At 38.2% G+C, this 23,616-nt stretch overlaps 1 protein-coding gene across 2 annotated transcripts in view; it reads left to right on the plus strand.

The window, feature by feature from the left end:
* Positions 1–20,501, plus strand: part of RUNX3 (RUNX family transcription factor 3) — a 424,645-nt gene extending 404,144 nt beyond the window's left edge. For both annotated transcript variants that reach the window (XM_044083073.1, XM_044083065.1), the window contains one exon: positions 17,395–20,501. In XM_044083073.1, the coding sequence (XP_043939008.1) occupies positions 17,395–17,900 (506 nt within the window). In that variant the 3' untranslated portion in view covers positions 17,901–20,501. The remainder of the gene's footprint in view (positions 1–17,394) is intronic.
* The last annotated feature ends 3,115 nt before the right edge of the window (positions 20,502–23,616 follow it).

Genomic DNA, 23,616 nt, shown 5'->3' on the forward strand with positions numbered 1-23,616 from the left:
TCAAATAAATCAAGATTATGTAAAATGATGTGCAAATATATTGAATGAAACCATCAAAAACCGGCATAACAAAAACGTTAAAATAAAAATGTAAACACAAGTGTAGAACCTTAAATAAAGCAAGATAGCGATGTAAAACGACATGTGCAAAACTACTGAATAAAACCATAAAGAACAGATATGATGTTCCATTTCTTTTCTGACAGTGGGAGAAAAAGGCAGAAAAAATATCCTGATGTCTTTTAACAGAAAACACTTGAGCGCAAATGTTATTTATCATAAACCATTTTCAAAATTAGTGGTTTTTTTTAAATGTTCCAGTTCCTTAAGCAGATATGTATAGTTCCAGTCGAATTGAGTGGAGGTCATAAGTTTTTTTTTTTTTGCTAAGAAAGATAAAAAAAACAAAAAGCAAACTCAGATGTTTTGTACTCATTCATTTTTTACAGCAGTATAGTATTCTTTTCTACTTCCATTTAAAAAATGTGATATAATTAGAATATGTAATAAATATACATGAAAATAAAATATTTCCCTTCCTGCATTTTGGCCCTGGGAGCTCACTCGTGGCTCTGATATAAATGAGTTCACAATGTTAGACTGAATTCTTGGAAAAATATTAATTTACTGGGTATAATTAGGTCAGGTCACATGATGTAGGGCATCCATGGAGGATTCAAACATAGTTCTTCAAATCTGCATGTTATTATTACTCCTGGCTATGACAGAATTACAATCTTGCTGTTGAAAATAGAATCTTTTGTTCACTGTATCTTTAAAAATTCCTTAAAAATATCAAGACTAAGGTTTCTGCCACCTTCATTAAGAATGGAGCTTGACCCTTCCTAAAACTCATTCTAGGGTCTTAATATCTGATTCAGCACCATTTCCGTTGATAGGTCTGATCCGGGGTACCTGAAGAAGAGCCCTACATACACAGTCATCAGATTCTTACATCTAAATAGTTTAATTCAGTTCCTACAGCAGCTGGTGAGATTTCAGAAGAAAATAAACATTTCCCTCAAATATTTTGTTTGGCAAGCAAATAGACACACCATAGAGCACAGACTGCCAGAGGTACAGATGGAGGGAGTGTATACTGAAGGAAAATGTGACGGAACTCCAGAGCCTTTCCATTCTGTATGTTTCTGATAGTTCCTGGTATCTGCAGATCAGACATTAGCAGTTGCAGGTAGAATTATAAAACTGTTTTCCATATCTTTATCAGAGTGGGCAGTTCAAATGTTAGACTGCATTGCTTTCTTAGGCAACATGCTTCCCTTACATGAGCATTCTGATTGAAGCTGCTGTTTACTTATTCCGCATATCCATTCATTCGTTCGTTCAGCCATTTCATTTTTATTTATCTAGTTCACTGTCTGAATTCAAAGCATTTTGCCAGACTGAATGAAACTGTACTGTCTGATATTCTAACTATAATGGCCGAGTTGTGTTTTTCTATTTATCTGTTTACCATACTTTGTTTACACCCTGTTGTTTTCCTTTCTTAATGGCTGAGGTATCCTGTGTAAATAAAGGTATTGAAGGCTCTAGGCCATAAACCCACAGAAGTGTACTTGAATCCTATAACCACAACTCACATACCATGTAACCATGGGCAAATCACTTAAGTTCTGCACTGGATTTGATTGATACGTGACATAGTGACTGAATGATTATAAACAGATTACTTAACCTTCCCCTGTGTTAGAGCTTTCATGGAATGTTGTCTCAACTTTGCATCTTTGTGTGATTTCTGGTTAAAGCTGCTGAATATTGTTGTTGTTTGTCTTTCGTCTTTTTCCCGGTAAGGGGTCGCCACAGCGGAACTCCGGTCAGCTAATGATGGGCAGTAGATTTTTACGAAACGCCGAGGTGCTAGCTCAATGCCCAACCTTCAAAGTAGGCATGCCCATTTACGCATGCATGTCTTTCGAATGCTACCCAACCACGGGGAGGACATGCAGACTCCACACAGAAGGCACTCCCAAGCCAAGCCGAGAATCGAATGGGAGAACCTCTTGCTGTGAAGTAAGAACACTACCTCCGTACCATCAAGGCAGCTCCTCCGTACCACAGTTCATTATTACTAAGCTGATAAAATGTTAGTGAATAAAAAAAAATGCAATGGAAGGTGTACTTCAAAATATATTATTCCAAAACAGACAGGGAAAGGTGTTTTCTCACAATGAAATTTCTCTGAAGCATTACCTTACTGTTGATTTGATAAAAACCAAAGGGAACTGCATATTGTCAATGTATTCCAGTGTAAGATTTGAACCTAGATTGCTTGTCTCTGGCTAGTTTCATACTCATTTCAATGTCATTATGTTCATTTTGTTCTATCTATGACAGCGGACAGCATGCAAAAGTAGTCAATGTCCTCATTAAAATTATTATCGAGCAAAGCTTTTTCAGTGTCACACCTACAAGTTGTGTATCATTCACTCTAGTGGAGCTCTGGAAGTTTTTACTCTTAACTTCCAATGATTACACCCTGACCTTTTTGACTAAACTCAAGTTATGACCTCATATTTCAAACAAATGTTCATATCTCTGGAGTCTTAAGGGTTAATTAAGAAATGTAAATGACAAACTGTTCATCACAAACAAATCTTTACAGTAGCAGTGTTCATTAGGGTCTATGTCAAACTGTATTTTATGTCATAATAAATGCAGTAAATATTAATTTTGTAATATTTTTAAACAACTTACAATATCTCTGTAATCACACAAGCTACACATATTAACTGATTATTTATCTAGGCAACACTATGCTTAGAATCCTACAGACCTTGGTTGTAGATTGCCCTCTTCCACATCTGAATTACTCTTGAATGCTACTAGCAAGAGATGCATATCTCATCTCTGGTAGTGGCTCTCCTCCAATATGTTATAATTGCCCTGATCATCTAACAGAAATATATCCCTTGCAGTGTAACAACGCCCTCATAGACCTCTGCTACAGATACATGCACAACATGTCCCTTATCGTTTCTGTTCTACTTGTGTGTCTTCACCACCCTTTGATTACCATGACCATTTAAAACAAACAAATTCTTACTCTGTGTCTGCTACGTCTACCTGTCCACAGCCATGGTATTCCTTCCTCAATGGAGCAAAATCTAGGTATGAATGAAGTTCTCAGCATGTATGTTACTTTTTAATGTGGTCACTGAGTCTGGCAGATAGCATTTGTGACATGCATAAATAATTTCAACACTAATTATGTCTCAGAGGCACTATGACATAGTCAGGGAGCACAGGAGCTATACCTGTGGTTAAGTGACAGGACAGTCAAACTAAAAGGGGAGGGGGACAAATTTATTTCTGCTTGTTAACTGCGGCTGTCATATTATGGAGTGGGTAGTCCATCTGACTATCACACATAACCAAACATGTAATTGTCTTAATCCAGGTGATCACTAGGTGAGATGGACACCATTAGTGCTGCTGTTAGACATCCTGCTACATAGTAGGGTCATAGGATTTGTCCACCTACTGCTGGTTAGTTTAGTATTACTTGGTCTTCCCCTTACATGTCTAAACTGAACTGTAACAACATGCTTTCCTGTAGCCGTCATTTGTACTTCTGTCATGTGACTCTCTTTTATGAGTCACAGCCAACTCCTAGAGTGGCCCTGTGCACAGCCACTGCTCTCCACAGAGTGTAAAAGCCAAAGGCAGAAACAGAAGTAGCCGTTAGGCCTTTCTTTCATATCACCCTTACACATACTCATACATGTAAACATCTTATAGCCTCCTATCCATGAACTACATGTCTTTAGTGTGTGAGAGGAAAGCAGAACACCAGGAGCAAACCCATGTGAACACAAGTGCATGTAGACTCCATACAGGAGGCACCCCAGCGGAGAACTGAACCAGAGAACCTCTTTCTATGAGGCAGCAGCATTACCTACTGGACCTACTGGACCCTTAATCATCTGCATGGACTCTTGCAGTTCATCTTTCATTGCCACAACGCACTCTGTGCTATTACCAAATTTTTGTAAATTGATCTACAGGGAACTAATATATCACTAATGACAAACATGTAATTAAAAAAGAAAAAAAAAAGCCTCAGGTATGTGGTAGATCTTTTGAGCTCTGCAATTCCAAAACTTCAGTTAAGAGCAATTCCAGAGAGCTGCTAACAGCATACAGCAAAACAATATAAGAAACATGAGACAAAAAGTGCACCGGCACTTAGCCAAGTAAAAATATATTTCTTGCTACATTTGGTCACTGCTTGAATTATCTCTGAACAGGTATGTATGCAAGTTTTCTCTGGTGGCAGCTTCAACAATTTATTTTCAATGATAGGATTCACTTTTTTTCTTGTTTTACTTTTATAAAGTGTAGCTTTGCTCATGTTCTGTTTCTCCCAAACTGGTTTTCCTCTGTGTTCTCCTCAAAATGGAGAACATTGACATTTGTGCTGTAATGGAGACCTGGTTTAAAGCAGCAGAAAACACCCTTGCACTACCAGGCTATAACTCATTCCACACCTTTCGGTCCCGAAACATGGACCGAAGCTCCAAACACAGTGGTGTCTCCATATTCATAAATGATATGCACACCTCCAGACTTGTAGCCCAGCATAACGTATCTGAGATACTTCAGGTACAACTAACATTGGGTAAGATCTCTCCCTCACCCCATACTAAGCTCCTCGGTGTAATAATAGATAAGGATCTTCACTTTGATGTCCATATCTCTCAAACCATTAAAAGGGTACATAAAAAACTAGGAACTCTATACAAACACAAACAGTTCCTATAAGGTCAAGCACAAATCACCCTAGCCCAAACACACCTACTGTCTACTCTGTTGTATGCTTCCCCAGTATTAACCCACATCAAGAAAACAGATATGGACAAACTGGACTCATGTTGCAACAAAATAGCAAAATTCGCAAATAACTCCACATTTAGAAGCCATCACTGTCTTGCCCTAAAACAGCTACAGTGGTTAGAACTCCCAGAATTAATTAGTTACCACCAACTAGTCCTCACCTACAACATATTAAAAAATCCCCACAAAGCCCAAGCCTTAAATCAACTACTAAACCAATACGTAGTAAACCGTCCCCTGCGGTCATCCAACAAAACCATATTCTGTGTATCTAAACCTAACAATACTGCCGGAAAAGCTCTTTTCTCTTATTCCATCACCAAGAAATGGAACAGCCTCCCCCAGAACATCACCTCAGCTCCATCTATATCGCTATACAAAAAACTACTCAAGTCACACCTCGCACAGTCCTGGCTATGTCCTTGCATTACTTAGATGCACACTCCTCCCCCCCACTCTTACTACCCCATATTCTCACTCTTTACTGTCCCTACAATACTGTACTAACAATACTCCCATGAGGAGCTTCTGCACATAAACCGTTATGTTTTGTATTTGTATATTATCTCTTGTGAGATACCTCTTTCACTGCATAAGCAAGTAGGGAGTATTTCTCTCCCAAATACTCCTATCCAATTTCAACTATATGTACACTATGACTGCATAAGCTTGCATAGAACAAACTATTGTATATATACATTTTTTTATTGCATTGTATTATATATCCTTTGTCTATATATGTTGTAAATGTTTATATATATATATATATATATATATATATATATATATATATATATATATCTACCACTGTACTTGTTTTATGTGGAGATTTTCTCCCTGGGCCTCCGCTGCAAATGGACCTTGCTCCATTCGGACATTCCCGGTTAACAAATGTAAAATAAAAATAAAATAAAGATGGCAATCCAGGTCATAGCCTGCTATAGGTCCCCAACTATGTCCCTAGACTCTCAATCCATGTTCCTAAGCACCCTGAAATCTATCAAGGTCCTACCCAACACTCTCTTACTAGAAGACTTCAACTACCCCTCCATCAAGTGGGAAAACTACTCAAGCACCAATACACTGGCCCAATGCTTCCTGGAATTCATCAATTCCAGTGCCCTGGACCACTCATTCTGACCCTCACTAGAGGAAGCAACATCCTTGACCTGGTTATTACTAACATGGGTGACCGTTGCTCTACACCAATAGTCAATCCCTCCCTGGTCAGATCCAACCATAAACTAATCACTATGGAAATCCACATCTTACCCCCCCCCCCCTCCACAAAGGTAACCACCTTGAAAAACTTCTCCAAAGCTGACTTTGGACTCCTATAAACAGAGGTGGCAAACTTCACGGCACCCATGCCAATGGAAAATAGCTGCATGATTGCCGAATCATACACCAGTGCACTATACAAACATGTACACAAATACATGGAACTAGCCATACCCAACAGAACCAAGATGCTCTCCTCCAAAAAAAGGAAGCCAATCTGGCGGTCCCCTGCCATTAATAAACTGTACAACAGAAGGAAGAAACTGTTGCAGAAAAAGGTGAAGTCTCAAGACTGGAAAAACTCCCTTATTAGCCTCAACAAAAAGTTGAGATCCCTTCATCAAATCCTCTAAAGCCAGCTATGAAGGCAGAATTGCAGCAGACATGAAAAACAGTCACAAAGCCTTCTATAGCTATATCAAGAACCTCCACGGAAATACCCAGATTTGCTCTGAGATACTGCACAATGGTACCTCCTATACTGAGCCAACAGATATTGCCAACATACAGGCCGACAGATTCAGTGCCACCTTTACCCCCCCCCCCCAAAGACCAATCACAATACCAGAAGAATGCCAGGCACCCAGCATTAATGCAGCACAGGTTAAAGCTGCATTGTCCAAGGCCAAGAATACAGCTTTCATGGGACCTGATAATATCCCTGGCTGTGTTCTACATGAACTGCAAAGCAAATTGGCACCACATCTGTGTGTCCTGTTCAGTCTCAGCCTCCCCTCAGGCTTTATCCCTACCGAATGGTGCACTGCTACAGTCATCCCTCTCCATAAAGGGGGAGCGACTACAGACCTTGGGAATTATCACCCCATTAGCCTGACGAGTCTGATATGTAAAGCTATGGAGCGCATCATCATGGACCTGATTAACAAAGATATAGGAAATCTCCAAACTCTAGACCCCACGCAATTTGGCTTTGTGAAAGGGAGATCATGCCTGCTCAACCTGGTTGACTTCTTTGAGTCAGTCACCAGGGCTGTGGATGAAGGTAAGGCAGTGCAAACAGCCTACCTCGATCTGGCCAAGGCCTTTGATACCATTCCTCACTTGGGAGTTATTGATAAACTCACCAAACTTAGCATCAACCCCTATATCACTAGGTGTGTTGCAAACTGGCTCACAGATAGAGCACACAGTGTGAAAGTAGCAGACTCCAAGTCAGACGGCTGACCATTCACAAATGGAGTCCCATAGGGATCTGTCTTGGGTCGTCACCTGTTCGGCAGCTACTTCTCAGAAGTCCAGGCTAACACAAAGGGACTCTGGATGACAAGGTTCACAGATGACTGCAAGCTAGGAACCATTATTAACTCCCCAAGTGATGCAGACATCCTATAGAAAGGCCTCACTGAGACCAATGACTGGTGTCGAAACCATGGCCTTAAGCTTAATGCCAAAAAGTGCATCGTCATCCCCTTTGGTAAAAACTCAGTTCCCACTAATTACCACATCGATGGGAGCCCAATGAACACTGAAGGTGTTATAAGAGATTTGTGGACACAGGTTGACAGCAACCTCTCCTTTGACCCCCACATTGCCACTGTAGTCAGAAATCCTTCTATGTGGCACATCTCATTACTAAGGGTTTTGCATCTAGGAAGAAAGAGGTCATAGTCTCTCTCTACTCTTCCCTCATTAGACCAGTCATCGAGTAGAATGCCCCATTTGGCATGAACCTCATTAGACACCTGCAACAGCTGTAGAGGCCACAGAAGTACCTCACGAAGAGGATCATAGGCATTAAACACATGTTCTACATGGACAGACTCAGAAGACTCCAGCTATTCTCTGTCTCATATCGCCTACTTACAGGTGATCTCTGCTTGACTTACAAAGCCACATCTGACCCAACTCTGTTGGAAATGCTACATTTAAAGAAATCCCAATCCCTCTGCACAACATGCTCCGGAGACCTCAGCCTCATGACCACAATCAACAGAACATGCTGGAGGGACAGGTTCCTCACCCAGAGACTGCCTGTAGTCTGGAATAGACTTCCCATACATGTCAAGCAGAGCACCTCGCTGACCCACTTCAAGAGAAATCTTGATGAGTGGATGGCTAATAGAAAGTTCACCCTGAGGATCACTCCAGCGGCTCTACTTGATAGAGTCACTGGGAACTAATGTAGGGCGGCACAATGCCAGGACACTTCTATGGGGTAGGCTTGTAAAGGTTCCAGGGCCATTAGCCTAGTGCACACCTATGAACCTATAAAGGTGTTGTTTAGCAGTACTGGCTTTGAGATTGCTTCATCTCAGTGAAAGATTAAACCTGAGACAGGCACTTTGAAGAGAGTATTGCACTATTTTACTCTGCACCTTGCAAAAAAGTTGTTTTAAGTTGTGCATTTTTTTGTATTATATTTAGTTTTCTTTTTCATAGATGTTGCAGTTTATTTGGCTTTGGTTTTTCAGCATTTTGTATATGAAACTGTGTCTCATTTGTTTTACCTTCAGGGTGTTGTGTGCTCAAGGAAATAGTACAAGGCTGTTAGGATGTGGGAAGTTATGGTTTGAGTGAGGATAATCAAAGCTTTGTTAGATGGGTAGATATGCTAAGAACTTGCGTTTAAATATGATCCAGAGTGATATAAAACAGTAAATTAACAGAAGTAGAAATACTGTAAGAAATGCAGTTTAAACAGACATTTCCAGAACAAAAACAAGCAGGATATATTTCATGGAAACTATGACCTGTACTTTTTTCAGTTATGGACAACAGAAGACCTTCTTTTTAAGTAAGAAATGTGGCTACCATCTTTCCTTAAAATGTTTCTCCATAGGCCTGAATGACGTTAAGCCTGATCTACCCTACTTTGCTAACACTGCGATCCTCTCAAAAGTAAAGGCAGGTAGTTTAGAAAATTATTGGATGGCATATAGGTAAGCTGCTCTTACAAAGCATTTTAAGCCTAGCCAATTTTCCAAAGCTGAGAATCAAATTCTGTACTTTATGTCTGTGAAGTTGTTGTTGTGTCTTTCAGCTTACCCCAGTTAGGGGTTGCCACAGCGGAACTCCGGTCCGTTAATGTTTGGTAGTGGATTTTTACGTGCCGAGTTACCAGCACTGACGCACAACCTTCAATGAAGGCACGCCCATTCACGCACGCCTCCACACAGAAGACGCTCTAGCTGAGAATCGAACGGGACAACGTCTTGCTGTGAGGTGACAACGCTACCGCAGCACCACAACACCTTAATCATTATGTCGACCCCAACCTACTGATGGACATGTGAAGGGAAGGAAAAAAGGGCAGATGGATGGGTAGATTTTAGGTTGGATCCGACAGAGAAAAAAAACATGCTATGTCATGTAAAACTATAAGTGCCTCTTACAAGTTATTTTAATTATAAAATATGAAAATGAAATTGTAGAACTCCACTTTTCAAATGCCTGATAATTTAAATAATGTAAGGGCTGTTCTGAGAATATGTTACACAAAAATTTTCCATTTGCAGTTTCAAGTTTTTACACACATCCATCATCTCATCAAGTTCCAAAGCACTGCTAACTACATACTGCTTAATTCTCTAGAGAAAAAAGGAATTTTGAAAAGTAGGCATTATAAAAGAAAACAAAATCTAGATGCATAGTTGATATACTTATCTGTCTTCTGATTATTTAAACTGTGAAAAGGAAGTGTTTCTTTAAAAAAATATGGAGGCAGCTCTATTTCAGGGGTGTGAGATGTTGAAGAGCATATGGAAATAAACTTAAGACTTTCAATTCAAAACTACTACTGCAGACATACATTGGTTGGAATCCAGTTAGGTTTCCAGTCTCTTATAATGCAAAGCAGTTGACTTGTAAATTAAAGATCTCTTTGAAATCCATTTGTTTAATCTCACTGTCAAACTTATTATTTTCAAATGAAAGCATTTTAATAATGCCACTTAAATGCTGTGTTTGACTTTCTTTTGGATTGGTGGTTATGTTTTCAAACACTCGTGGATAAGTTTGGTTAGGGGATGAGAGTCATTTACCTAAAAATCAGCACCCTAAGGTTTTTCACTATTGTTTCAAAGTATTTGCATTGAGGGAATTTCCATGTGTGCTCACCATGGCATTTTGCATAAAGCATACAACAACAGTCTTGAGCTCAATGCTTCTATTTGCATACTGTTTTGTGTTGAGGGAAAAAATGATCTGATATGGAACACTGAATGATCTGAGAAATTGAATGAAAGCTGTATCTTGTGTCCCACTTTCATTGTTACATCTATTGACAGAACTTTATGGCAGCAAACTGTATGAGCTGGTCTCCCTCTCTCTCAAGACAAAGCATTTAGTGTACTGCTTGCAAAATATGATGATCTCGAGTGCAAACATAAAGAAATTATTATTGGTATGATGTTTTTTTAAGTTCTGGAATTTATTGTGCTCAATTTGAAGTGTAGATTTTATGTGTAACATTTATAAAGCAGTTTCTATAGCACAAAGGGTAGCATGCACACCTTTGTTGCTAGAAGATCAAAAGGGTGTGGGTTCTATTCTCTTCCCAGGAAGGTGGTACTGACAGTTCAGTACAGCATACGAGAAATGCTGCATTTGTGAGTGTGGCATCCTTTGGATGAGATGTTCCACTGAGGCTTTATATGCCTGAGCTGGTGGTAGTTCCAGTGAATATAAAGGATTCCAAGGCACTTATCGAAAAGAGAAGGGGAAGGTCCCTGATGCCCTGGCCAAATGTCCTCTAGTTAGTAAGAATGGCACTTCAGGTCTCGCCTAAAAAGATGCCATTGATCTAGTTGGACCAACCCAGTCAGAAAAATGTAAATAAATAAAAAGGAAACTGTGTTAGGATACCTATGGCACTTCAAGATTCATGTGTTAGACAGTATGTCTAAAATAACATAAACAACAACAGGACCAAGGCAGTGGTAGTGCAGGTAAATCGTATTGACATTTATATTCAGTAACAAGCACAACATTTTTATCTCTAGGCCATATCAGGTGTGCTTGTGTTTTTGTTCTAGTTAATTACACAGTAATTTACTCAAGCATTATGCTGATAGATGATTTTTTCTTTCTTTTGGAATATTTCCTAAGTAGTAAAAAGGAAGTTAAGGGGCATTTATTCACCTTTGTAGCAATATGTAGTCTAATTTGGGTAGATCAATAGAGAAAGTGAACATTTCCAGTCTCAGTAGCTCAACAGCTGGCACACTCACCTTTTAGCTCGACAGCTGGCACACTCACCTTTCAGCTCGACAGCTGGCACACTCACCTTTCAGCTCAACAGCTGACGCACTCACCTTTCAGCTCAGCAGCTGGCGCACTCACCTTGCAGCTCAACAGCTGGCACACTCACCTTTCAGCTCAACAGCTGACACACTCACCTTTCAGCTCAACAATTGGCACACTCACCTTTCAGCTCAACAGCTGACACACTCACCTTTCAGCTCAACAGCTGACACACTCACCTTTCAGCTCAACAGCTGGCACACTCACCTTTCAGCTCAACAGCTGGCACACACCTTTCAGCTCAACAGCTGAAAAACTCACCTTTCAGCTCAACAATTGGCACACTCACCTTTCAACTCAACAGCTGACACACTCACATTTCAGCTCAGCAGCTGATGCACTCACCTTTCAGCTCAACAGCTTGCACACTCACCTTTCAGCTCAACAGCTGACACACTCAATTTTCAGCTCAACAATTGGCACACTCACCTTTCAGCTCAACAGCTGACACACTCACCTTTCAGCTCAACAGCTGACACACTCACCTTTCATCTTAACAGCTGGCAAACTCACCTTTCAGCTCAACAGCTGGCACACTCACCTTTCAGCTCAACAGCTGAAACACTCACCTTTCATCTCAACAATTGGCACTCTCACCTTTCAGCTCAACAGCTGGCAAACTCACCTTTGGAGCAGAAGAGATACTAAACCAAGGCCACATCTGCCTGAGTTCACTGTAGCTCAGATGGATGTAAAAGACCCCACAGCACTTATCAATAAGAGTAAGGGAAGTTCCCTGGTATCTTGGCCAAATTTCCCCTAGTTAGTATGAATACCACTTTGGGTCTCACCAGCAAAGAGGCCAATGGTCTGGTGGGACTAACCCAAACAACAAGCTGTGCATAAATAAAATTTCCACTACTGACAACATGGGATGCCATTTCATTGCCTGAAATTCCACCAGTGGTTATGAGAGAGAGTCAACATAGCTGACAAATAGTCCCATCAACAATAAACATACAACACTGTAGCTGTTTACTGGTGGTAAACATATAAACCGAGGGTTAGCATAATGGTTAAGGCAAAGGATTTGATTCTGACCTCTGGTTATTGGCTGGGTTATAATAGGATTTGCCTATCATTGTACCCCAAGAATAGGGAGGAGTCATACCTCTCAAATGTACAAATTTTTGCAGAATGTCCAGATTTTTGCCTCATATTTTTGGTCCATTTTTCATAAAATTGTGGTTTTCTGGCAAATTATTGGCAAATCATTAAATATTGAAATTAGAAAATGTTCTTCTCCTTTCGGCTTTTCCTGGTTAGGGGTGACCACAGCAGATCACTTGTCTGTTCATGATTGGTAGTAGAGTTTTTATGGTGTTGAGTTCCCAGCCTGGCACCCAACTTTCCATGGAAGGCACACACACGCATGCACTCATGCCTAGGGCCAGTTTAGAGTATCCAATCCACCTACAGCATGTCTTTGGGATGTGGGAGGAAACAGGAGCACCCGGAGGAAACCCACATGTCCACAGGGACGACATGCAGACTCTGCACAGAAGGCACCCCAGCCAAGGATTGAATTGGAGAACCTCTTGCTGTGAGGCAACAACGCTAACCGCTGCACCACTGTGGCCACCCTATTGAAGTTAGAAAATAATGACAGACAATTGAGTTTCAGACTTCAAACCCTTCAGAAAATTCATGCTAATGCAAAATCTGTTACTCTAGCAACTTTCTAAGTTTGTAAGAGCAATATTTAAAAATTGTCCCTATTTTTGGGCCTTTGCCTCACTTTTATTTATGGCTTTGTCCAGATTTCTTGATCTAAGAAATTGAGAGGTATGGGAGGAGTTGCTTGTTTACACAAGTTTGTCGACATTTTTAATGCAGCACATTGATTTGTGACGCAGCTCCTCACGCTGTTCTGTGATCCCCATTTAGCACAAGCCATTTCATATTACACAATGGGTTGAGTAAATTATGTGAAAGTGAATGCACTGTTTGTCAAGCATGTTTTTCCTTTCTATCAGCAGATCTCAACATGACAAGTAATACGTGTTATTTTTTTGTAATTCTGAGACCCATATTTAGGAGTCTCAGAATTACGATAGGGAGCCATTAAGCTCATACAGTCATGATTTACACATATCCGAGCAACTGCCTAATAGTGACATAATCTACTAAATAACTTTGAATACAGGGGGAAGTAATTCTCTTCAACAATCTGTGCATAATAAATCTGCAAAAAGAGGCCAACTTCTGGTACTATCTTTGTAACCAAAGGTTGCTAAATTATTGCTGCTGCTGTTATAATATTTAAAAACATAACTGCACTGGACCTATGTCAGGTAGACAGCTTGGCGTACCAGCTGCATGTTTATCAAATACTGAAAGCTGGAGTTAGAATTCAGGAGTAGAGCAGAGCTTGGAAGAGCTGGAATTCTGTCATGAAAACATATGACAAATATAAATGAACAATGAGTGGATGGGTTTGGTATAATAGTTAAAGTGTTTACCTCTCACACCAAAGGTACAGAGTTTGATTCTCATCAAAATCATTTGGCTAAGCTTCCAATGGCCCACAAGAGCAGCTCGCCTAGTACTTAGCTATAAACCTATAATAATAATAGCAAGGTACAACACAAAAGTCTATTAAAAGCAGTCTAGCACCTTGGTCACAGATATAATGGGATTACATCCACCGATGGATACAAATAGCTTAACTATTAAAATCAGTAAACCTATTAACAATTAACTAACCTAGTTAAACCCTTCCAATTAAAATCAGTATTATGACCAATGGGTCTTATACAACTGAATTTGATAAAATGCATGCTTCCTTCCTTTTTAATATATTTACTTTACTTTCATCAACTATAGCCATGCCTATTTAACACAAAATTGTAGCTTTCTTAACTTTTAATAATATTATCATGTTTGTCCCTAAAATGAATAGTAACAGGATTTTAATTCATATTAGACGCATAATTGATGTATTTATTTTAGTACTTAATCATCATCAACAGGATTTTAATTCATATTAGAGGCATAATTGATGTATTGATTTTAGTAGAGTCAAAAAGCTAATAAAACAGGATAAATTCCAATACTACCAGTCTGCCCTAGACTCCTCCCAACACAGCCCCAAACAATGCTGGTCCTCCATAAACTCCATCCTCCGCCCAGGTAAAGTCAGTACCCCTCCTCCTAACATCCCTCACTCCTCAGAAAATATTGCTTCCGCATTCAACACACACTTCACACAAACCATACTATCACTAGCTAAACAACACAACCCCCCTCCCCTCCAACCCACACCTTCAACTAGTAATATCCCCACTGCCTTCTCTTTTTCTCCTGTACCTACCTCCAACATAAGAAAACTCTTAACTAAACTTAAGCCCACCAAATTAGCAGCAGACAACCTCCCAAGTGAATACCTACAAATCGCAGCTGATGCTCTGGCCTACCCAGTATCCATCTTGATTAACCGATCTCTGTCAGAAAGTTACATTCCCACACTGTGGAAAGTATCACATATAATTCCCCTCCACAAAGGCGGACCCTCCACAGAACTAACCAATTACTGCCCCATAGCTATTCTCTCTCCACTCTCCAAAATACTAGAGAGATGCATACACTCTCAGGTCTCAGACTACCTCCTTACTAGCAACCTCCTTTCCAATACTCAGCATGGTTTCCGACCAAGCCGTAGCACCACCACTGCCTTACTCTCCTTTACTAACACTATCCTTCAGCATAAAAACAATGGCTATCTCTCCTCTGCTACTTTCCTAGACCTATCTAAAGCATTTGACATGGTCCCACACAAACAACTTATCTCTGTCCTCAATAACCTATCCTTCTCTCAATCTGTCACCAACTGGTTTCAGAGTTACTTGTCTGACCGTCAACAATCCATTGTATGGCAGAATGACATATCTCCCCAACTACCTGTCTCCACAGGGGTTCCCCAAGGATCCATCCTTGGATGCCTACTCTTCTCTGTTTTCACCAATAATCTAGCCTCTGCCACCAAACATGGCACACTCATACAATACACAGATGACTCAACCATCATCTGCTCAGCCCAGTCCCTACCCAAACTGCAAAAAGTCACACAGGAAGCCTTTTCCTCTGTTGAAACTTGGTTATCCGATGCCCAATTAATACTCAACCCAAACAAAACTAAACTACTCATCCTCCAACCCACCAAACATACTCAAAACAACTCTCACTTTAACATCACAGCAAAAGACAACACCACTATATAGCCAACTGAACACACCAAATTGCTAGGAGTGGAAATAGACAATAAACTAAAATTTGACATTCACATATTCATGACCATAAAAAAGTCCACAAAAAACTAGGAGCGTTATACAGAAATAAACAACTTCTCACCAAAGCAGCAAAGATTTCAATAGCAAATTCCCACCTTATCTCCACCCTACTTTATGCCTCTCCAATATATACCAACCTAAGGCAATGCGATCTAAACAAGCTAGAGACCTGCTACAACAAAATCGCCAAATTCACCACAGGGGCATCCTACCGTAGTCACCACTGTCTCTCACTTGCTGAACTGGGCTGGCTTGAACTCCCTCACCTCCTTCAGTGGTATCAACTCTCACTCGCCCAGAAACTAGTAAACCATCCACTAAATGTCCCATCCCTCCAGAATCTACTCCAACCCTATCGCACCACCAGACTACTAAGATCCAGCAACAAAAAATCACTTGCAGATCACTAAAGCCAATAACTCTGCTGGTGAAGCACTGTTCTCTTGCACCATAGCCAAATTATGGAACTCCCTCCCACCCACAATTACCTCCGTACCATCATGCACCCACTTCAAAACTTTACTAAAAGCGCACCTAAAAACATGCTAGCTATGCCCTTGCAACTCCCACTCTAAAATCACCCACCCCATCCAACCACTACCTTTCTTTCCACTCCACTAACTACCTTGATTATAGCAAGCTCAGATGCTCATAAGCCTAGTACTTATTATACAGCAGGAACTTCTTATTGTAACATTTGTTAATGTCTGCTATGTACTTCACAGATAAAGATTCTAGTTGTCTACTGATGTACTATGTTCTTCATCTGTTAATATGTTGTAAGTAATTGCTATGTTATATTGTTAATCGCTATGTAATCCAATGTAACTACTGTCTGTTTATTTTAACTGTGGAGCTTTTCTCCCCGGGCCTCCACCTACGTCCAGTCAGACACTCCTGGTCAACAAATGTAAATAAAATAAAATAAATAAAATAAAATAGTACTTAATCATCATGGTGCATTAAAGAAGCTAGTTCTCCAAAAATACTAATTCAGGGGGGGGGGGTTGTAGACCCATGGAATGGACTACTAGAATGAATGGTGGAAAAAAAATCCAAAGAGTCATTCAAAAAGCTTTGAGACATGTAGATATATGGAGAGTGGCAGGAATAGAACTACATTTAGAATGTTAGTTGTACTTAAAGAGCAAATTAGGGAGAACCATTGAACCATTTTTCTGCTAAGCGAATGTAGTATATTGTTGTCTATGATTTCCATTCTCTCCCCACTGATTTGCAATGGGACTTTGGTCTGACTGGACAAAAACTCGTTCATTGGGGGCCTGGGGAGAAAAGCTCCACATAACAAGTATACAATGTTATACATTAATATAAAGAATAAAAGTCACATAAAATAACAATTGCAGTACAGACGCATAATAATAAACAAAAAATAAAGTACATGAACTTAATTCAAATCCTACAGGATTAAACTGCTTGAGTACAGCAGTTTTCATTGATCTGGAGAAGAAAAGGTGCGTAAAACAGTTACTTGTTTTCTTTTGCATAGTATTTTGATTTGCTTTAATTCATTTTTACAAAAGCATCAACATTCTTCTCTCCATCTATGAAGTTCTGTTCACCTTAAGAAATGAATTTATGTAAAAATGCCTATTAAAACATGGAATATCTGACCAATTGAAATGAATGCCCAAGTTTATGATTTTACTTTCATTGCAAAACTAATTCTTAATTTTTGTGTTCACAGGGACAGCAGAACTTGCAACGTTTGCAGACCCTCGGCAGTTTGATCGCCCCTTTTCGACATTATCGTCTCTGACTGATTCACGTTTTTCTGATCCACGAATGCATTATCCTGCTGCATTCCCTTATTCACCAACTCCAGCTACAACAGGAATTGGTGGAATTAGTATGTCGGGCATGCCTACCACAACTAGATACCACACTTATCTTCCTCCACCATATCCTGGGTCAAGTCAAAACCAAAGTGGACCATTTCAGACAAATGCCTCACCATACCACCTCTACTATGGTACAACTCCTGGATCATACCAGTTCTCCATGGTTGCAGGAGGTGAACGCTCACCAACAAGAATGCTTTCATCTTGCACAAGTGCAGCAGGGAGTAACCTTCTGAACCCCAGCCTAACCAATCAGAATGATGTTGTAGATGCAGATGGAAGTCACAGCAACTCACCTACATCAATGACAACCACAGGGAGAATAGATGAATCAGTATGGAGGCCATACTAGACAAGCACATACCTTAATATTCTGGCAGTATTTTAAAAGGCTGGATTTGTAAACAAACGGATAGCTTGATATTATGGCAGTAATTGAAAACATTGGATTTATCTTTTTTTTCTGTAATAGAAGTTTTATAAGTGGCATTAAGTCACAGGACCAAAGAAGTTACTATGACTTTGAAGACCAGAACAGCCTCAGATTAAAATTCTTAAGATAAATTCCAAAGAACAAGAAGAAACTGAAAGCTTCTGCTTATAAATAAAACAGCATTTTAAGTATTTTACTTAAATATGCATTTTTTTCTTATGATTGTAATTACAAAATACATACAGATTCAGATGTGTTGTTTAAACACATTTAAATACAAAACATGATCAGTGTAATATAATTTTTAAAGAGAAATATTCATGTAGAAGAGTATTGTAGCAGTCTATAATGTCCAAGAATATGAAGGGACATTAGTGAATAAAATATTGGCCACTAAGAGGCATGTAGTCATAGAAATACTAATATAAATATTTTATTTCTTTCTTGACAAAATATTTGCAAGACACAGTTATCAATTTGAGAATTTTAATACCACTCATTTAAAAGTTAGAAGAAAAATATAACTTCTTCAGTTTGTGAATAAAGAAACCAAAGTATAATTCATTGCTATACAGAATGTTTAATGATGTTTCACTTCATGCATTTATTTTTAAATACTAATGTTACTTTAAAGTCTCCCATAGCCAATTTTAATGGATTATCACTTTAAAGAGCATTGCAAGGCAAATGTTATTGACTATTGTTGCCTACTTTAATATTAGTTTTCTGTAAATTATATTTTAATTATGAGAGAACAATTTTTACTCAATGAACTTTTTACCTGGTTGTAGCATTTTTGCGATTGAAAAATGTCTATGCAAATACATAAGAGAAAATATTCTTTAAGTATTTATATTTATTGAACTTTGAATTTGGTACAGTAAGATACTGGAGTATTAAAACAAATCTTTCACATCTTTAGAAAAAAAATTCCCAAGTCTAAATAAGATTGTACATTTTATTATATGGACTATAATAAGTCCTACTTGGAAAGACGCACATGTCATTTTATTTAAACTATTAATTATCATCACATGGATATGCACATGTACTGATATGCATATCTCTTTGATATCGTTGGATAAATTAGAACAAAGCTGTCTAATATCACTGAGAAATCATAACAAAGGGACAACATGTCTGCTTAAATGTTTCTTGTACTTTTTCTGTAGTTTTCAAGTTTTAGCATCAGAATTATAAATGCTGAAACCACAAGGAGTTATATGATTTTTATAACAGTGAAACATAATGAATGTTCATTATGTGCACTTGCTGTTTGTATTATTTATGATGTTTTTTATGCAAATTGATTTAGGTATTGCCAAAATCATTTGCTTTGCACTGTTTACTTTTTAAGCATTGTGTCTTGTATAGTTTCTATTTGCCTATTTTTTTTATTTAACCTGTAAATATTTTCCCTTGATGCCAAAATGCTTAACTTAATGAAGTCTTTTTTATGCTGTATGTGTATCAGAAATACATAGAGGAAAGCATTCATATTATGCCTTGTGGTACTTTTTGCTATGCAGGTGATTGCTTCACAGAAACAAAGGAAAACATAATATAAATAGGATACGTGGCACTATGGCTTCTTAGATGTTATGAATATATCTGATATGCAAATAATCCAATATCACTGAGGTATTCCTAATCTCAAATGCCATTAAATTTTGCTTATTAACAGGATCAAATTATGTCTCTGAAAGAAGGCTTTCTGACTATTTCTATTTGTTTTAAAGCTACCATCTGTTTGGAGCAGCACTAAGAGATATATAGGCAACATTATAATGATCCACATTCCAAAAGAACTTGGTAAGGATTAACATGTTACATTTAGCAGCATTCCCATGACTGAGTCCAAAACCTAGGACTGCGTTAGTACCCGTCAGCATTTGTTAATGGGGACTGGAAAGCCATATACCTCATTCCAAAAGGGGAACTGAGACTGCAAAAAAAACACTTTGGGGATCTATAGTGATATTTACTGCCAAAGTACAGCCTTCAAGGAATGGAGTAACCTATTGTCTATGGCCTTTTTGATCAATTCGCTGGCTCCACCTAAATGAGGGGCTCTGTTCTGCAGGCCATACCTGATACAGGTGGAGCTGCTGTGCAAGACAGTCTAATGACAATGCAGCATCATATGTATAGAAGCTGCCTGAAATACCAGAGCTGCGATCCAGGTAGAGCTGTGGCATCAGGCAATATCATCTGGAAACCTTTGGATAAGACTTCACGATGCTAAGAGTGAGTATTACTACCAAAGAATTTTTCAGAATCTCATTACCTGCTCCTAGCATAACAGCGCTCCTCACCACTTAATACCTTGGCATGATGAGGTGTACTCACACCCCTTGAATAATGTCATTCTTAGGGTGAGGAAGAATTTCAGGTTTTGATATAGCAAGGCAGGACATCAGAGGTTGTCTACTATGCTACCCTGAACCTTTTGGAATCTGTCCCTTGTGTTCCATATATTTTCTGCATTTTAAGTTTTTTTTGTAACCAAAAAAAAAAATTTACATAAGCAAAAGTATAGATTCTAGATACCTAATAATGTGTTAACTTCATTTCTGCACCACAAGTGTTTGGACCAGAAGTTAGGCCCTTAAGTTTTACCTCAGTTACTGTTAGTTTTCTGAATTTCAGTCTTAACTGAGCAAGACAGTTATAGTTGCAACAGCTCACTCTGAATACCTGGCATGTGCTCTATTCTTTCAGTACCAAACTGGAAGTAGACCAGACTAGAATGAATAGATTCTATGCTTCTGCATGTTAAATTCTAATCTTAATATTCTGCTTACATCACATTGCATAGCAAAGACCTGTAGTCTACTTGTCCAGTCTTCTGCCAATTTGCAATTGGCCTCACGGTTGAAATTTGGCCAAAGATATTTACCTTAAAGCTTAATATCCCATTTCTTCCTTCTTTAACTGAACAAATATTCACTGTTCATATTTTGACATTCAGGAAGTGAATGCTAATTCACAAAATCATCATTTTACTGGCACCTGTGAAATAAGAAACTAGTGGAGTGTTTCTCTTTCTAATATTTATTATATGAGCATCAAACAATAGAGAAAGAAATGTGAGACTGAAAAACTGGTATGATTTGTATTTTGAAATTTGTCCCAGCGTTTTAGAAAAATAAAAAAATTAAGAGATCGGGCTTAAGAAGTGTGCTTTAGATGCAAACCAGGAAACCAAAATACTACCTTCAAACTGCAAAGGGACTGACTGTTTCTGCCAGCAAAGAAATATGAGTGATGTATATAAATACATGTTTCTACATTTTGCCATTTCTAAATGCATCTGTATATATGAAATGACAAAGTGTAGTCAGGGGATACACAGCTGGGAATAGGAAAACTTCCCGTTCCGTGCTGTATTCTCAGTGTAGCGCGATCTCGGAGTTGGTATATTTAAGTAGGGGGTGTGCAGGGGTGCTAGCCCCCCCTGCATTACAGCCTTCTACTTCATTTCTTTTTTTTTTTTGCTATGTTAACAGATCGATCTTTTGAAATATTGAGCATATGCAGTTCGATATTTCAACAGTTCGATCTTTTAACATGTAACTATATATATATATATATATATATATATATATATATATATATATGTGTGTGTGTGTGTGTGTGTGTGTATGTGTGTGTGTGTCTGTATGTGTATGTATATATATATATATATATATATATATATATATATATATATATATATATCTATATGTGTGTGTGTGTGTGTGTGTGTGTGTATGTATATATAGATATATATATATGTGTGTGTGTGTGTGTGTGTGTGTGTGTGTGTGTGTGTGTGTGTGTGTGTGTGTGTGTGTGTGTGTGTGTGTCTGTATGTGTATGTATATATATAGATATATATATATGTGTGTGTGTGTGTGTGTGTGTGTGTGTGTGTGTGTGTGTGTGTGTGTGTGTGTGTGTGTCTGTCTGTTTGTATGTATATATATATATATATATATATAAGCTGCAGCCTTATAAAAATGTTATGTTTCATGTTAGATTGCCAATATTGACCAGTTTACATGTAGGTTATAGCTTTCAAATGAGTATCTCAAATTCTTGTTTACACTGAAGCAAAGTGTGCCATTATTTTTTTTATTTTGTTTTTGTTGTTTTTGGAATTGCCTAAATGTTGAGTTCAGAATCACAAAACTGTAACTAAAAGAAAAACGTTGTAATAATAATAAACAAAGAATCCCTTGTATATAAATCAATTTTCAGGTGTCATATCATATACATTCACTGAGAAGTTACAGCAGTTATTAAAACAGTTCATTCAATGTACAGAATCATAATCTGTAAGCTAGGGGTTGATATTTCAGTTTCACAAAGTGGATTTTTCCCTTGTTTAGTGGAACTGTTTTGCCCAGGATAACCCAAAACAAAAGGTTGTAAGGTATGGAAACCAATCAACAAACCAAGCAAACAAAACAAGTCAAGGACAAAGCCAAGATCTCATTGACATGTTTTTAGTATTATTGTTTAATTTGGTTTTGTTATGGCTTGTTTGCTGAGTCATGGGGATGATTGGTTAATTACACATTGCCAGTCATTCCTACCTGGTTATTTAATTTGTTTGAGAATGTTCTGTTTTATTCTGATTAAGTCTCTAATTCTGGAAGACAAAAGTACTCAATATAACATTTATTAATGATATCTTGGCTTAGTCCTTGGTGTGTTTCATTTGCTTAGTATTCACAAGATCTAATACTGGCATGCAAATAATTATCTTACTTTATGGACTCTGATAATGAATTGCATTGTATTTATTAGATTAAGTTTAAATGTTATGATAATAGCACATCAAACTCATACTGATGTTCTGCACAACTTAAAACAAAGTAAGCTAGACGACAAAAGTTTAATTTTAAGTAAAATTTTCCATTTTGTAACATCCGCATATCACTCAACATGTTCATATGTCAATTCTCTTGCAAATGAACGTGTTTTGTTCATACACAGGACTGTGCAATACATCTTAAAACCTAAAGTATAACTTTTTAAGTTAGTATACATTTCTGTATATTATAACACCTGGATAAGATCTTAGGACCACAAGATAAAGAACACAAACATAACATTAGAGAAAGCCCCATTAACCATGCAGACTGTTCCACTCAAAAGTGTCCTGAATATGAAACTAAACTTTCTTTAAACTCTGGATTACACTGAAACCATTTACCTTCTAAAAGCAGATAGTTTAAGCAATATTAACTGTAAGTTTTATTCTATTTCCAGCACTTCAGCATCACATTTAAAAACTCAGCTACACAATTACTGAAAATGAATAGCTACTTTCTTTCTGTGACAAAATATGTAGACATAATTAGAAGAAACAAAAGTCTACAGAGTTGTGATGATGACAGAATATCACCACATTTTTTACATTGCAATATAATGTATTTTATAGGTAACCAATATTTTTTTCCCTAGTTTATTTCATGGGTAACTGTCAGAATGCCTAAAATGGGGAGATGAGCTCTTTTAAAACTAAACAATATTTTTTATGTCAGGAATATTTACCAGTGCATACCACATCCTGTCTGTGTCTGCTTAATAGGGTATTCCATATTTGTGCATACAATGAGGTATGGAAAACAGTTTGCTATAAAAC

The sequence above is a fragment of the Protopterus annectens genome, chromosome 1.part1 (assembly GCF_019279795.1).
Source record: "Protopterus annectens isolate FY-2018-M chromosome 1.part1, PAN1.0, whole genome shotgun sequence".
Lineage (NCBI taxonomy): Eukaryota > Metazoa > Chordata > Ceratodontiformes > Protopteridae > Protopterus > Protopterus annectens.